A 17,109-nucleotide genomic window follows, 5' to 3' on the forward strand; every position below is an offset into this window, starting at 1 on the left:
ATTTATCAAGTAATCTCGCTTAATCATTCACTATGCAAACATTTATAATGTAGTCAGTACTCAGAAGAGCATGAATTAGGCTCTTTAAGAGTAGAATTAGGCTCATGGTGAATACATGCTGTTTGAATTACAGTATACATATACAGTCTCAAAGCTCTGTGCTGACACACCTTGATGGAGAGTAGACTGATGTTAGCGTTAGGGTTGATCAATTTAATTTCCTGTCTTCAGAGGCTTTCAGTAAATGGAAACATTTCACTAAATGTCTTTTTATAATTCATTTTCTTAGTTTGTGAAATTCAAAACACCATCCTTAAACAAGTATTAGATCATATATAGTAGTGTATCAAATGTTTATATCATGTTTTCTGTAATGCTGCAATACATAGTGTGTATTGAGTATAGCACCATAGGTGCAGGAAATTTCCCACCAAAAAAAACTGCCTGTAAGTCCACATTCAAATTGTGAAAGGGAATTGATTAGCATTCACTGTTAGCTAGCGCTAGCCATATCAAGTTGTAAATTTGCTAGCTAGTTAGCTAGACATCCTAGTTACCCACAAAGATCCTACTGAAAAGATAACTGTAGTCCAGTTTTAATTATTTAGCTAACATCTAAATTCGCAAAGATGAAACGGTAGCTGATGTTACCAGAAATGGCTAGTTAAGTGGTTTGAGAAATCAACATTGAGAAGTGTAATTTCTACTACTGTCTGCTGCTACTGTCAGTGTACCTATCTGCTGCCTGCCTGTGACACTGTCACTGGACATACAGTTGAGGCCAATAGTTTACATAAACCTAGGCTAAAGATATTCAAACCCAGTTTTTCCACAACGTTTCACATCAGAGGTCATTTTAAAACAATCGATTAGAGACAGATTTATTTCAACTTTAATTCACTATATAAGAATTCCAGTGGGTCAAAAATGTACATACACCAAGTTGACTGTCTCTTTAAACAGTCTGGAAGATTCCAGAAATTGATGTAATAAATTTTTATAAGCTTCTTATTGGCCAATTGTCATAATTAGGAGTGAATTGGGAGTTAACTGGAACCTGTGGCTGTATTTAAGGGCCTACTTTTAGAACTACTGCCTCTTGCCCTTGATACCATGGGAAAATCCAAGCAACTCAGCCAAGACCTCAGAAAAAAATAGTGGACTTCCACAAGTCTGGTTCCTCCTGAAGAGCAATTTCCAAAACACTGGAAGTACCATGAGTATCTGTACAAACAATTGTATGCAAATATGAAAATCTTGGGACCACACAGACACTGCATCGTTCAGGAAGGAGGCACAAATTAACTCCCAGGGCTGAACAAATTTTCGTCTGAGTTCAAACGAAACCCCAAGACAACAACAAAGGAACTGGTGAAGGAATTGGAGGCATCAGGTACCAAAGTATCTACATCCAACAAGAAAGGCTGTCGTGCAAGGAAGAAGCCCCTTTTCCAAGACCGGCAGAATGAAGATTGCAGGTGATCACCAGGACGAAGACCTAGCCTTTTGGAGGAGTGTTCTCTGGTCAGATTTAGCAATGCCACCAAATAGTAAAAGTGTATGTAAACTTTTGACCCACTGAAAATCTGATATAATACATAAAAGCTGAAATAAATCTGTATCTTAGTTATTATTTTGAAATGACCTCTTATGGAAATAAAGTAGATCTCTAATTTACTTAACACAGGACATGTATGGTAACATGAAATGTGTGGAGTTGTTAAAAAAAATGTAGTTTGAATATCTTTAACCTAGGTGTATGTAAACTTCTGGCCTCAACTGTAACCATCTCCCATTGTTCTTGTCTGATGTTTTAGAACTTTAGAGCAATGGAATTTTGAAATTTTGACACTGATTTTGTAAGTTTGCATTTTGTCTCCCCTTGTGAAGTCTCTGAAGAAATCAGCATTAAAATTTTGTGGTCTCGTTCAAATTTAATAAAGTCTACAGCTATGGAAATATAAAAAGCATGCATGTCTCAAAATGACAGATAGAATGTGGGGGGGCATGTGTCAGGAGATCCGATGATTAAAACTGAGTTATAAAAACAGCTGTTTTACATTGGAGTTCTGACCAATGCAACATACTGCAACATTGTCACACTTCCCTCAAGAGAAGGCAGCTAGGAAGCAATGAAAATGCCTTCAATGAGCTGTGTGTGATATAGCGCTACTTCTGGGGTGACAGGCTGGGTGAGGCATACCTGTTGGCAGAGGCATGCATGAGTTATGCCCCGGGTGAAGGCATCTAGCATACGGGCATCTGCACAGCCTCATCAAAGGTATGTCAGGAGCGAAGGTCAGCCGGGAACACGCACAGTGGTTCTCCTGGCTGTCATGCATGCTCATGGAGCTGCTGTGATAGGGACATGGGTGGGGGGTGGGGTGTCTGAATTGATGGGCCAGGGCCTGGTGTTTCACCTCTGCACTTTGGACACAGCCACCTATGCACATGCCTCATCCCAGCCATTGCTCACTGCGACTAACTGGAGCGTCCTCCTAAAAGCCTCATAGGATGTGTACCCGTCATATTGGCCCAATTTGAAGTAGCCACGGTGGTGGCTTCGCCCTGGTTCAGGCACTACACTCGTTGCTGCAAATGTGAGGGATTGGCCAAGAGATTTTGGTGAAGGACGTTCATAGGGTGCTGGGTTGAAGCATGTTCAACAGGCTCAACAGTGAAGCCCCCTCCTGACTGATATTCAGGAGGGGGCTATGTGACTGCTGAAGCCAGGAGGTTGCACACGGCAGTTGTTGACATATGATTATGTCATGCCAGATGAAGCAACTTCCCAAGGCTGAATGAGTTTGTGTGTTGGGGGTCCATTGATACTTTAGGAGCCAGGCCCACCCAGGGAGGCATCATAAATGTAACTATGTGCTTTCTTGTCCGCAATGGGTTTGATGGGTAGCAACCAGCTTATAAGGCTACAAGTGGTGTGGGGCACCAAAGTGTATGTAATTTCACTCTTATAAGGTGGAAATGTACTATTAGCTTGGGATACTCCTGTAGAATAAGAATTAATTGCTGTGAGCCAGTGTAGTTACTTTGGCTACATGCTGGGTACATGATGTTTGCGGGGGAAGGTCATTTGTAAATGCATCGACTTCAATTTTGTTGCTGCCTCATTCAGCTGAATGTTAATCTGTATGTAGGGGTACAGATCCTCTCCACTGTGTGGATCTTCCAACATTGTTACAAAGCTATTATTACCATCTTCCATGTAATGAACTGGTGAGCTTGTGAATCGGATCTTTTTGTTAGCCTCAGGGGTTAAGATCAGGTGACAAGGGATGGTGGTTACCTATGGTATTGCATTTTAGTAAGCCTTTGGTGCCAAAAAAGCAAATTTCCATACAAAACTACAAATTTACCCAGGCCATATTCAATTAAATTTAATTATTATGGACAGTATGTTTCTCTTCACACTGAACTAATTACTCTCCATGCATTGATTTTTTTTCCTTCCTGAGCCCCTCAGAAGAAGACATAAGATTGTCACGCACCTGTTTACACAGGCACACCCGCGCATGAACAAGTAATAAGTCTGTAATTGACTGATCAATGCTGAAATGGGTTGAACTGAGGGGTGCCTGCACAGAACCTTTGTATCAAAATATGTTGAGTATTAAACCTTAGCCTGGGATTACATGAATCCACCATCATTATTGTTTTGATGATATTGTTATTTTGATATTTCAATTAACATTACAATTAATAATGATACCTACCACAACGTTCTTGTGTCCATTGTTCATGGTAATGAATCATGATGAATAAATGGATAATAAGTCATAAAGCTGGCATTTGTTGCTCTTAAATTCAGATGCTATTATGCTGATTCTACCACATAATTTTGAATCTATTGTTATTTTGGTATTGCTACTAATAGCCTTCTGTCATGAAAAGTGTTATTAGCTTTTAGTATTTCTGTCTTTGTATAATGATGGTGCTGATGATGACAAAGTAATGACATATTAAAAAAAAAATAGGCCAACATAAATAATGAGAATAGTTTAACATATTTAATTTGCTTTTAAATAATTTTCTGAAACGATGCTATGGTATTGGCAAGCCCCACATTCCGAGGGATGATTAAAGATATCTGTAATTACAATTTGACTAGTCAAAATGATATTAAAATCATTCCCAGTCAAATCTGCTGTGCCTGACTTGACGCAAGGCTTCACAATGGATTCATGCTTACTGCTAGAACTAGCTATATTCATGGCACTGGATAACTGATAGTTTATGAGCATTGTACCTTGTCAGACCTATGTTCTGTAGATGTTCCAAGGACCTAAGGTATACACTTATTGCAAGTTGTTTGGATAAATTTGATTTGCAAAATAAAATATTATATAAATGTAATGTTTTGCAAACCTAGTGTGATCAATTTTGGTTGAAGTAATAGCGGTGGCTGTTCTCGGGGGGAAAAAAAGTAAGAAAATGCCATGAAGTGGAAAGAGACGACGAAACAGATGATGAAAACTGACAAAAACGTTTGACTCTGGTTCAGGTTGGTCTGAGATGGCGGTCGCTGCATTAGTAGAATGAGGACCTCCTTACAACAAGGAGCACGTTTTTGATATCTACAACTGGATTTTGACCAGTTAAAATGATAATTGAAGATATCTCCAAAATAAGATTGATCTCCTTTCAAGATATTCGTAAGTTCTTTGTAGATATATTAAATGGACTTGTGAGTAGTAATAACTGAAATTTGAGACATCGTATTTTGACTATTAATATTTTTAAGATCATTTTGATATCTTAAATCACAAGGAATTAAAGATATTGTAAGGCCATGGGTGTAAGTGCTTCATTTTTGCCGTGTTCCTGTTGCGTGAACAAAGTTCTGGAGACAGTCAGCCGATACAAGGATTCAGCCTTTAACTTGTTAATTCTTTGGAAGAATACAGATGGCATTTACTCCCAATTTGCAATACAGAATTGGTTATCTATCGCTTTTAAAACTGTCTGGACAGCTAGCTATCTTCCCTCCAACCCAAAATATATGTACCACTACTCTCTCTGACTCTCGTGCCTTTTTTCTTTTCTTTTTCTCTTCTCCTCCTCTCACACTTTGTATATCAATGGGTACAGCAGTTAAATCTTATGTCTTACAATATCTTACATTGGAATTATGACTAGTCAGAACTAATGTGGAAATATCTCTAATTTGAGTTAGGACTTGTCATAATTTAAATGGAGTGATTTCAAAAGTAATTTCAATCTTACTAGTCAAAATGTAATTACAGATATCTTAAATTAATGTTTTGACTAGTCAAAATGCAATTCGAGATATCTATAATGAGAATCTGGTCAGGCTATTAATTGTTAAAAGGGCTTGACATATGCCATACTATGGTGCTGATTAAGGTAAAGTGGTGACGAAGATGATTACGTCAATTACAAAGATAATTATTTGTATTGCCTATGATTGTTACAGGCCAATTAAAACATTTTTAAAGACCAGATCCCACACACATTGAGTGTAACTCTTCTTTTTCTAATTCCACTAAATCCCTCGCCTATCAAAACATTATCTAAATCCCTAATTACTCCTGCCCCAACACCTTTCCCAATCAATGAAACATAAACATGCAACTGTACATGACTGACAGAGTGCACACAGACTGGAGAAGAAAGGGTGAAACATATCATAGCGGTGGTCAGCAAAGCTACAATACACTGAGTGCTGCCACAGTCAGTATAATATGAGCAGTATTGTCAGATCTGGAAAAATTATTCCCAGACCAGGAAGTAACATCACTAAAGTTCTAGTGAAAGTTAACTAGGGTAGAACTAAAGTTTAAGGACTACAGTACTAATTCTAAGAACTTTCAGACTATGTCTGCAAGAAGCCCTAATAAAAGAAACCTATGACCATAAAAATACTGCTGCGTAAATTAGTACAAAAAGAGGTTGTGGTGGGGATGGGATGGAGAGCTAAGATGCAGACTAAATATATGTCGCTTCAGTCAGTGTTGCAATATGACAGATGATTCGGCTGTTCTGACCGCTTTGGGAAGTTATTTCTATCACTGTGGGGCCAGTAGAGGCAGGTATTGTGATTGGAAGATGCCATCATGTAGAGAAGGGAGAAGCAGTCCTTTCAAGATTGCAGAATGGAGAAATCTGGTTTGGGTGTAGAGGGTTTGTAGGTTGATTGAAGGTATGGTTTGTCTGCTTCATTCACTTCCCTGTTGACTAGTACCAAGGTTTTATACTTCCTGTGAGCTCTAATTTAATAGCCAGTGATGGGATGTGATATGCTTGAGAAGTGTGTATACGTGTGTTTGCATACTCCTGCATATATTAGTGTCAGTGACCAATTTATCGTACTGTATAAGCTCATTCCCTTTCTGAATATACACACATGCCTTGTAATTGCTACAGGTGAAATCTCCCCCAGTATTAACACAGCAGTGGTGCAGCTTATGTAATGTGTGTTCTCTTGTGTAAAGAGGTGATATCACCGCCTGTGGCCTAAGCTTGTTGCTTGCAGTAAGGAACTAATGACTAGATCTACATCCTCATGCATGAGCAGGCTCTTTCCATAATGGCCAACGGAAGTGAAAGCCTGCCTGTTGGCTGTCTTTCTGATGGGCCTGGCTAAGACCAAGATCCTTTCTCTCCTCTCTTTGTGCTCATGGGGAATCCCTTGTTGGGATTCAGCCAGAGAATTGTGGGAAGCGAAGAGGTTTTTGTTATTCAGCATGCATCCACTCTCTTTATCTCTTTCTCTCTCTGTGTCTCTGCCCCTCTTCATCACTCCCCCTCTCTCTATCCCTCTGTACACCTCTCCCTGGGTTTCATATGCTGGTTAGCAACAGTTCCAGACTCTTGTGCAAATGTGCAGAATGGACAATGTAGATTTCGTAAATATGGGCCTGGAATACCATGATGTTTGTGTGTGTTTTTTTCCTCCCCAACTTTCTCCGTTTTTTCCAAGACAGGTTCTGAGTGCTTCATGTAGGAACTCCATGTTGTTTTTTTGTGTTTTCTTAGCTGGGGCCCGGTTTATGTCTCTCACTCTCGCCAGCATTATACTTCTTTCATTCCTTCAGCTTCCTGCTCTCTCTCTCTCACTCACTCACTCTTCTTTAAGCAGCAGTTTTTCACAGTTTTCCTCTCTTTCTCTTACCAGTGGGTTGTGTTCAGGCATCTGATTGTGATGAGTGTGACCCTCATAATTTGCCTGCATTGACTTAATGACCAACAACAAAAATTGGAATATTAGAAATTAAGCTGTGTGTTTAATATGCAGGAGCACACCTTCTCCCCGCGGCCAGTTTTTCTCCATCCTCCTACCTGGCTACACATGGCCACCGGTCCTTATAGTAGTCTCTCTGCCTGGTACCTTGAGCCCAGCCTCACAGCCCAAAACTAATCTGAACTTCAGTTGTTAATTTCTTCCTTTTCTGTTTTTAATTTTCCCCTCTCTCTCTCTCTCTCTCACACACACATTTCTGCTCTCCCCTCACTTGCTTGATGGGCTCTTCTTTTTATTTTCACACTACCCATCCCCACTTTCCTCTCTCCTTTTCTCTCTCACTCTTCCTCCCCTTCTCTTTCTGAATTCTGTCACCCTCACTCTATTTCTATTCCCATCCCCCAACACTCTCTCTCCTTCCCTCTTTTGTTGCTGTCCCTTCCTGACTCTCTGACCTTACTCCCATTTTTTTCCTTCCACTCTTTTTTTTAAACTATATTATTTCTCCCTTCCCCTCCTCCCTCTCTCTCCTTCCCTGACTCTTCCTTCTCCCTCCTTTTTCCTACCATTCATTCTCTTGCATATCTGCCTCATTCCCTCTCTTCCCAAATACCTTTCTCTCTGTCGTTCTCTCTCTCATCACTTATTTGATCCAAATTTTAGTTTTACTATATGTGAGAGTATTCCACTATTTAATTTTTTAATAAGAGACAAACTGATCCTGTTTTCCACTCTGAAGTGAGGGAGTCTGACCGGTTGTCAGTGGCACACACCTCCACCTCTTTTCAGGGTAGTACGGCCTGAAACGTGAAGTTTGTGTGTGCGTGTGTGTGTGTATGTTTGCACAGCACAGTTGTTTCTGATAACAGCCTTGGTGGGAGGTGGGTGAGCTTTCTCGTCCAATAGATATAAATAGGGGCAGGGATTTTCTGTGCTGTTCATTCCTCTTGAAAGATGAGGTCGCTGAAACACCTAAAGCCCCACAGCAGAAACAATGTGGTGAGTCCTGTTTACACTTTCAAGTGGAATCTACTGCTCACTGGCTTTTTAAAGTGCTGGTGTGGGTCTATTCTGACACTGTAACAAACAGAATGGTTATCTAGTGATAAGATTTGCTGCACTGTTTTTCTGCTTTTGTTTTCTCTCTTGCTCTTCATCTACCTCACATTCATACTCCCTTTCTCTCCTTTCAGTTCAGTTTCTTTGTTAATTAAAAATGTTTGTTTTATTCTATCTATGTTTATTTTAATCTCCACCTCTTATTTGGCTTCTTCCTTTTTCTCATTTAATGGTTTTATGTGTTTCATTTTTTCTGCCTTTCATTTTGTTGCCTTTTCTTTTTCCCCTTCCCTCTTCCCCTCCCCTCTCATTCTCTCTCTCTGTCTCCCCTCCCTTTACTCTCTCTGTTTCTCTCTCTGTCTTTCTCTGTGCCCTCCCTCCATCTCTTTCCCTCTCTCTCTGTGCCCACTTTCTCTCTGTGCCCTCGCTCCCCCCTCTGTCTCTCTCTCTGCCCTCTCTCCCCCTCTCTCTCTCTGCCCTCCCTCCCCCTCTCTCTCTCTGCCCTCCCTCCCCCTCTCTCTCTGCCTTCCCTCCCCCCCTCTTTCTCTGCCCTCCCTCCCCCTCTCTCCCCTCCATCCCTCCCCCCTCTCTCTCTGCCCTCCCTCCCTCCCTCCCTCCCCCCCTCTCTCTCTCTCTCTTCCTCTCCGCCCTTCCTCCCCCCCTCTCTTTTTCTCTCTGTGCCCTCCCCCCGTCTTTCTCTTTTCTTTTTTTTTTTTTGAAAAATAAAAAATTTCAAATTCAAAATGCTTTATTGGCATGGCATATTTTGAAATACATATTTCCAAAGCGCAATAATCAATCAGAATTATAACAACAAAGATGAAAGGAATAACAATAACATGAATACTAATGAATATGAAGATTAAGATATAACTGACATAAAATGTATATTAGTGTATAATGATAAACAATAATTATAATACTGTAAAAGACATATGCAGTTAAGCCCAAAATTCTTCATACCCATGTTATAGTAAATTTTTATTTGACGAATAGGTTTCTTCTGGCTGGAAATGACATAAGAAGGTGACGAGATGGTAAGACATTGTGTTAGAGATATTAATGAAAAATGTTACCTATTTCTATGTTTTTTTTATACACATTTTTTTTACAAAAAATGCCATGTCCAAAATTATTCATAAACCCTTGAAATTGTTGCAAATTTTTGAAGAAATGCAAGCTTCTATACCATTCCAAATGGTCCTGGTAATTTCTATCATGTTCTAGAGCATTCTAATCAACTATAAATTGAGAACATCTGATGCAGTTGTTCTCTAGTCAGTTTCTAGTCAATTGCAAGTCATGGCTAAAACCAAAGAGCTTAGTGAGGACCTCCGGTTGTGCATTGTGGCTGCTCACAAGAAGGGGAAAGGCTACAAAGCCATATCCAAGTGTTTTCAAGTGCCAGTGGCCACAGTGCAAAGCATCATCAAAAAGTACAAGGAGTTCCACACTATGAAAAATCTCAAAGGGCGTGGTAGGAAGCCAAAAGTGACCCCATGCGCTGGCAAGAATGGTAGTGCGAGAGGCCAAGATGAATCCAAGGATCACCACCAAGGTCATCCTGAAGAATCTGAGCAATTCTGGTACCAACATCTCAAGGCAGACACTCCAGCGGACACTGCACAAGGCTTGCCTCCATGGACGCCGACCAATGATGACTCCACTTCTCCAAGAGAGGCACACAAAAGCTCGCCTAGCCTTCACAAAAGCTCACCTGGACAAAGAAGAAAGCTTTCGGTCATCAATTCTGTGATCGGACGAGACGAAAATTGAGTTGTTTGGACACAGGGATGTGGCTTTCGTTTAGCGAAAGAAAGGAAAAGCATTCAACCCCAAGAACACCATCCCCATGGTCAAGCATGGCGGTGGGAATGTAATGCTTTGGGGGTGTTTTCAGTCAATGGGCCAGGCAACCAAGGTAAACAGCATCATGAGAAAAGGGACTAAATTAAGGTTCTGGAGGAAAACATCAGGCAGTCTGCAGAAAACTTGGCCTTGGGCAGCACTTGACCTTCCAACAAGACTATGATCCGAAACATACAGCCAAAGTGGTCAAGAAATGGTTAACAGAAAACAATATCAACATTTTGGAGTGGCCCAGCCAGAGTCCAGACCTGAATCCCATCGAGAATCTGTGGAGGGAACTAAAGACCAGAGTGATGGCAAGGAAGCCTTCCAACCTCAAGGACCTGGAGATCTTCGCAAAAGAGGAGTGGCCCAAAATCCCAGTGGAGACGTTCAAAAAGCTTGTTAGCAATTATAAGAACCTTTTGACTGCTGTGATGGCAAATAAAGGCTTTGCCACTGATTAGGGTATGAATAATTTTGGACATGGAATGTTTGTCAAAATGTTAAAAAAAAAGAAAAAACAAAAATAGGTCATATTTTTAATTAATATCTCTAACACAGTGTCTTACCATCTTTTGTCACCTTCTTATTTGTCAAATAAAAATTCACTGTAACTCCAAATTTGGCATGGGTATGAATAATTTCGGGCTTAACTGTATATGCATACATACATATGCAACACATATATATATATATATATATACACATTTGTACATATATTAATTGGTGGGGGTTAGGGGGTCACTGCTGTCCCTCTGTCTGTGGCAGGTGTCTACATAGTGGGCTGCGCAATTTATACAACAGTTGGGTCGGGAAGTTTAGGTGTATTGTTCTAAATGTCTTAACAAGATGTTTTCTAATTTCTTTATATTTTTCACACTGGGTGAGAAAGTACAGCTCTGTCTCTGTTCCTTGTTGGTTACAGTGGGAGCACAGTCTCTTTTCCCGAGGCAACCGAGTCTGCCGATGGCCAGGCTGTCCTCGCTGAGTCTGTATTTTGTCAATGTTTTTCTGAGTTTATAATTTTTCACTGTGGTCAGGTAATCTGCAATAGTGTATTCACATATTAGGGCCAGGTAGCATTGTAATTTGTTAATTTGAATAGGTTTATAATTTGGTTCATTCAAATAGGTTCAGTTAGTATGTAGCTGTCCTGAGGCTGCAAAGGCTCCTTCGTTGTGGGTTTTTAGCTGGTTTCCTTTCATCCTTTGGCATTAAACTGGAAGTGGGTGATACTTTGGCAAGGTCTGGCTTATCCATCTCTCTCTCTCTTTTCTGGTATTTCTAAATTAATTGTTTAATGTGTTGTGTAATATATTCTGTATGTAATTTAGAGGTAGTGAGTCTGCATTCAAGAAAGAATGTATGATTTCAATGCATTAATCTACTAGACTGCTTAATACAGTTGAGGTCAAAGGTACAACAATACACCTAAGCTAAAAATATTCAAACTCAGTTTTTCACAACTCCGCACATTTCATGTTACATTACATTACAGGCATTTGGCAGACGCTCTTATCCAGAGCGACGTACAACAAAGTGTATAACCATAACCAGGAACAAGTGTGTTGAAAACCCTAAAGGGAAGTACAGTTCCAAGTGCAGGGAACGACCGCGTAGTTTAACATGGACTCTGTAGGTTAATCTGATTAACACAAACAAAAACAGCAATAAAACAGTCTATGCAAATAATACAAGCAATAGTTCAGTAGGCACGAGTGCAATAACTTTAAATTAAATTTTGTTATCTGGAGCATGCGCAGTCGGCGCGCTTGCTGTGCGTAGTCACATATTTTGGGCAGTGCGCAGACGTCCGCATAGGGGTCCGCGCAGACCCTTCGGACATGACGACATTTACGTCACGAGGACCAAAGCGGACCCTCGCGCACACGTGGACGCGGAAAGTATGAAGCAGACTTAACACAACAAAAACAGCAACAAACCAGTCTATGCAAATAAAACAAGCAATAGTTGAGTAGGCACAAGTGCAATAACTAAGTCAACTAAGATAAACAGCTTACCTAGCTACAACCCTAAGATTACATAGTCAATTAGAGACTACACAGAGGTAGGGAGGGATGGGGAGAGTTGCAGCCTGAAGAGGTGAATCTTCAGTCGCCGCTTGAAGGTGGTCAGGGTCTCAGCTGTTCTGACCTCCACAGGAAGGTCATTCCACCATCGTGGAGCCAGAACAGACAGGAGACGTGACCAGGAAGCGCAAGTGCGAAGAGGGGAGGGTGCCAGGCATCCTGAGGTAGCAGAACGGAGGGGTCTGGCTGGCATGTAGGGTTTGAAGATCTTGTGGAGGTATGCTGGGGCTGATTCCTTGACTGCCTGGTATGCTAGGACCAATGTTTTGAATTTGATGCGAGCCATAACGGGCAGCCAATGGAGGGTAGTGATCAGGGGTGTGACGTGGGAGTGTCTGGGGAGGTTGAAGACCAGACGAGCTGCAGCATTCTGAATGAGTTGCAGGGGTCTGATGGCAGATGCTGGTAGGCCAGCCAGAAGAGAGTTGCAGTAGTCCAGGCGGGATAGTACCATTGCTTGGACAAGGAGCTGGGTTGAGTAGTGAGTAGGTGGTGAGAAAGGGGCGGATTCTCTGGATGTTGTACAGGAAGAATCTGCACGCCTGGCTTACCGCTGTGATGTTCTTGGAAAGGGACAGCCAGTTGTCCATCACCACTCCGAGATTCTTGGCACAGGGTGATGACGTCACTAAGGTGTCCCCTAGGGAAATGGAAATACATTTCTTTTAGCAAGTCAATTAGGGAATCTACTTTGTTCACATCAGAGGTCATTTTAAAACAATCGATTAGAGACACATTTATTTCAGCTTTAATTCACTATATCAGAATTTCAGTGGTCAAAAGTTTACGCAGACCAATTTGACTGTCTCTTTAAACAGTCTGGAATATTCCAGAAATTGATGTAATGACTTTTAGGAGCTTCTGATTGGCCAGTTGTCATAATTAGGGGTTAATTGGGAGTTAATAGGCACCTGTGGCTGTATTTAAGGGCCTACCTTTAGTGCCACAGCCTTTTTGCCCTTGATACCATGGGAAAATCCAAGCAACTCAGCCAAGACCTCAAAAAAAAATTGTGGAACTCCACAAGTCCGGTTTCTCCTTAGGAGCAATTTCCAAACAGCTGAAGGTACCAGATCATCTGTACAAACAATTGTATGCAAATATAAAAATCTTGGGACCACACAGACACTGCATTGTTCAGAAAGAAGGCATAAATTAACTCCCAGGTCTTAACAAACTTTCGTCCAAAAGGTTCAACTGAACCCCAAGTCAACAACAAAGGAACTGGTGAAGGAGTGGGAAGCATCAGGTACCAAAGTATCTACATCCACCATTAAGAGAATCCTACATCGCCATGGCCTGAAAGGCTGTCACGCAAGGAAGAAGCCCCTACTCCAAGACCAGCATAAAAAAGCCAGAATGAAGTTTGCGGGTCATCACCTGGACAAAGACCTAGCCTTTTGGAGGAGTGTTCTCTGGTCAGATGAAACAAAAATGAACTGTTCGGCCATAATAATCAGCACTATGTATGGAGGAAAAAGGGCGAGGCTTTTAATCTTTTAATCGGAAAAACACCATCCCAACTGTGAAGCATGGGGATGGCAGCCTCATGTTGTGGGGGTGTTTTGCTGGAAAAGGGACTGATGCACTTCAGAAAACAGATGGAATCTTGAAGAAGAAGGATCATATAAAATACTGAAGCAACACCTCAAGACATCAAATAGAAAGTTAAAACTTTGTCGCAACTGGGTCTTCAAACAGGACAGTGATCCTAAGCATACCTCTAAAGTTGTAACAAAATGGCTTAAAGACAACAAAGTGAAAGTATTGGAGTGGCCATCACAAAGCGCTTACCTGAATCCCATAGAAAATTTGTGGACTGAACTGAAAAAGCCTGTCCGAGCAAGGAGGCCCACAAACCTGACTGAGATACATCAGTTCTGTCAGGAGGAATGGGCAAAGTATTGTGAGAAGCTTGTGTAAGGCTACCCCAAGCGTTTGATTCAAGTTAAGCAATTAAAAGGCAATGCGACCAAATACTAACAAAGTGTATGTATACTTTTGACCCACTGAAAATCTGATATAGTACATAAAAGCTGAAATAAATTTGTATCTTAGCTATAATTTTGAAATGACCTCTTATGGAAATAAAGTAGATACCCTAAATGACCTAACACAGGAAATGTATGGTAACATGAGTGTGGAGTTGTGAAAAATTGAGTTTGAATGTCTTTAGCCTAGGTGTATGTAAACTTTTGGCCTCAACTGTATTGAATTCAATGTTTTAATCTTAAAACCTGACATAGAGCTTGTTTTGACTTGTTAGTTGATTCCACTAGTTCACTGTTGACAAACAGTCAATGAATTTGGCGATTTAATTGATAATTCTTATTTTTAATGATAATTATTACATTTAATCACATAAAATATATATTATATGTGGGTTAAGTGAGGGGTTCTAGCACGCAATCGCTTGTGTTCAGTATTCAGAGTGTTGAACATTTTAACAAGGGCATTAACTGTTGGAACTGCTGGATTCAGAAAATAAACATTTTTATTTAGTCCTTGCTTGTCCACACTATGTTTTTTAAATTTAGGATCTATACTTTTTAATCCAAATGCTGCAGAGTACAAACCCTGAAGATTCCATGACGTAATACTAAAAGATCTCATTTTGAATTGACAAATAAAAATGATATAATCCTAAGTATAATAACAAAGTATCTAACACTAAGGTTTTTATTCTTCATATTGTTATTTGTATTTATTTACATATGAGATATTTAATGAAAAACACCATTATGCCAGGTTTTCTCTTCCTACCCTGTTGGTTGTAGCCTGTAACAGCAGGGTTAGTTCAGGGGTCTCATTTATAAAACAGACTTACGATCAATTTTGATCTTAAGTATGACTTACGCAGAAAATCACATACAAGTAGTTATTTATAAAACCTTACTTTGACGTGGAAATGATCTTATCTATACGCAAAGTCTAGACTTGACGTAAGTGGTTTTCCTGCTGGTTATGTAGGGGTATTGCAGTATGCGTCCAAGCCTGTGGTGAACTTTGCATTAGCTTTTTGCTGCCCCACCTTATTCACTGCAGCGGCGACACACTCCCAAGCTACCTGTTTGGCTTTGTTTGTCAACCCACTATTTAGTCCACCGAATAATACGTGTTGCCCGTCTTCAATCTCCTCTACCATCGCCATGATCTGGTCTTCCAAAAAGTTTGCTTTTCATTTTTGGTTCATGGTTATTCCTGACTTAACCCTTATTTGTGCTAGCATTATGTAAGAGGAAATCGCTGATTGTAAGGCACGTTCAGGTACCGTCAATTTTAATTTGAGATTTATAGATCACAGGTGCCTAAGTTACAAATGGGCTTCTTAGAACCTGCATAAGCAAGGTTCTTTATGCTCAGTATCTTTTATGAATTGAACGTAAGCACACCGTCAGAAATGATCTTAAGACTAAGTTCAAGTATAAATCTAAGAACATTTTTATGAATGAGGCCCCAGCAGTCTGCCGCGGAGGATCCCCAGCAGGTGCTTGATTTCTCCCAGTTCTGACGGGGCAGGGGACGTGGGTGGAGGAGGGGGTTTTGACAGGGCCGCAGCATAGCTTTGGGGCTGCTGCTGTACAGAGACTCTGCTGGTGGGGCACGGCCGGTACTCAGGGCGTGGGGTGCTGGGGTGTCATGGGGGGACAGGAGGACGAGCAGAATGACGTGGTCTCTGTGGAGCTCTGTGTGTGTGGGCAGGGGGGTTGCAGCTGCATTCTCTGGCGCCCCCTGTTGGCATATATGTAAGGCAGGACTGTTTGGTTGCATCCCAGGTCTGTATCTTTTAAGGTTTTAGCAAAGATGCATCCCAGGTCTGCATCTTTTAAGGTTTTAGCAAAGATTTTGACCCCTTTCTGTAGATAAGTTGGAGGGAAGGGGAGGAGTTCAGAAAATGGAGGGAAAAAGTAGAAAAAAGAAGGGTGTGGCTGGTTACACTGGAGGGCACAATTGATTGACGAGGAAGTGGGTGCTTTAGAGTCCTAGTTTTATCTCTGTCTCAAGTAGCAGATCTGCTAAAAAGTCTTGAGAAAAGATTTGTAAACACAAGATTGATGACTGTTGGGATTGTTTGGACCAGTTTTCTGTGTTTGTTTGACACTCATCATGGGACCATACCAGTGGTGAAGACTTGGGTGAAATCAACCTTTTTTCACTGTTGGTTGTATTCATTTTGCTGAGGATCAGACTTTTTGGTTTGTGAATTTGGAATATATATATTTTTATTTTTATTTATCTTTTTTGTGGTATGTATTTATGTATCTGGGACTTTGCTGAGGACTTCCTTACAGGAGAAACAGAACTGACCAAAACAGTAAGGTTTGCATGGCATGGATGTGAACAATACTGATGTTGTTTGTTGGATATGTTTGTTGTCATAAGAAACCCAGGGATTAATATCCTTTTTGATTATGATAATTCAGTCCTCCCTTTATTATTTCTATGAGCGACTGTAGCAAAAATCTAGAGAAGCATTATACTGTATTGGTATGGGGCATGCCGCCCCACCAAGGTGCAACTTGCCATCCCAATAGGCAAAATATTGGTAACATTCTGTACATAGTTATGTAGAAAAAATGTTTTTGTTATCCTCCGGAGCCAATTTCTTCTGTGCCAGCAAATATGTTGGATGTCGCCCAGCGCTTGCATTGCCTGCTAAGGGGGCGTGTACCGCCGGTAGCAATTCATGGAACTTGTCTTTCTTCACTGAGATCATATTTTGGAAGTGTCCCGCCTCTATCAGCCTTTCTAGCAATGTGTACGTATTCACAGTTATAAGTCGCAGGAAGCAAAAAAGGCATTAGTAAAGTTACCGGTTACTGTGAAGTGATGTTTCCAGAGGTTCAATTTCATCGTCGCAATTAAGGAATGTTCATGTTCCAAGTCTGA

The 17,109-nt window shown here is 40.8% G+C and overlaps 1 protein-coding gene across 5 annotated transcripts in view; it reads left to right on the plus strand.

The window, feature by feature from the left end:
- LOC118227967 (zinc finger protein 710-like) overlaps nt 1-17,109 on the plus strand; it is an 86,501-nt gene that overhangs the window by 27,051 nt on the left and 42,341 nt on the right. Inside the window, exon 1 of one of the 5 annotated variants that reach the window (XM_035419082.1) lies at nt 7,798-8,218. The exons of the other annotated variants lie outside the window; for them this stretch is intronic. Within the exon in view, the coding sequence (XP_035274973.1) occupies nt 8,174-8,218 (45 nt within the window). The 5' untranslated portion in view covers nt 7,798-8,173. Of the gene's footprint in view, nt 1-7,797; nt 8,219-17,109 lie in introns of those variants that run through there. 5 annotated transcript variants of the gene reach the window in all.

Source organism: Anguilla anguilla, chromosome 5, assembly GCF_013347855.1.
Source record: "Anguilla anguilla isolate fAngAng1 chromosome 5, fAngAng1.pri, whole genome shotgun sequence".
Lineage (NCBI taxonomy): Eukaryota > Metazoa > Chordata > Actinopteri > Anguilliformes > Anguillidae > Anguilla > Anguilla anguilla.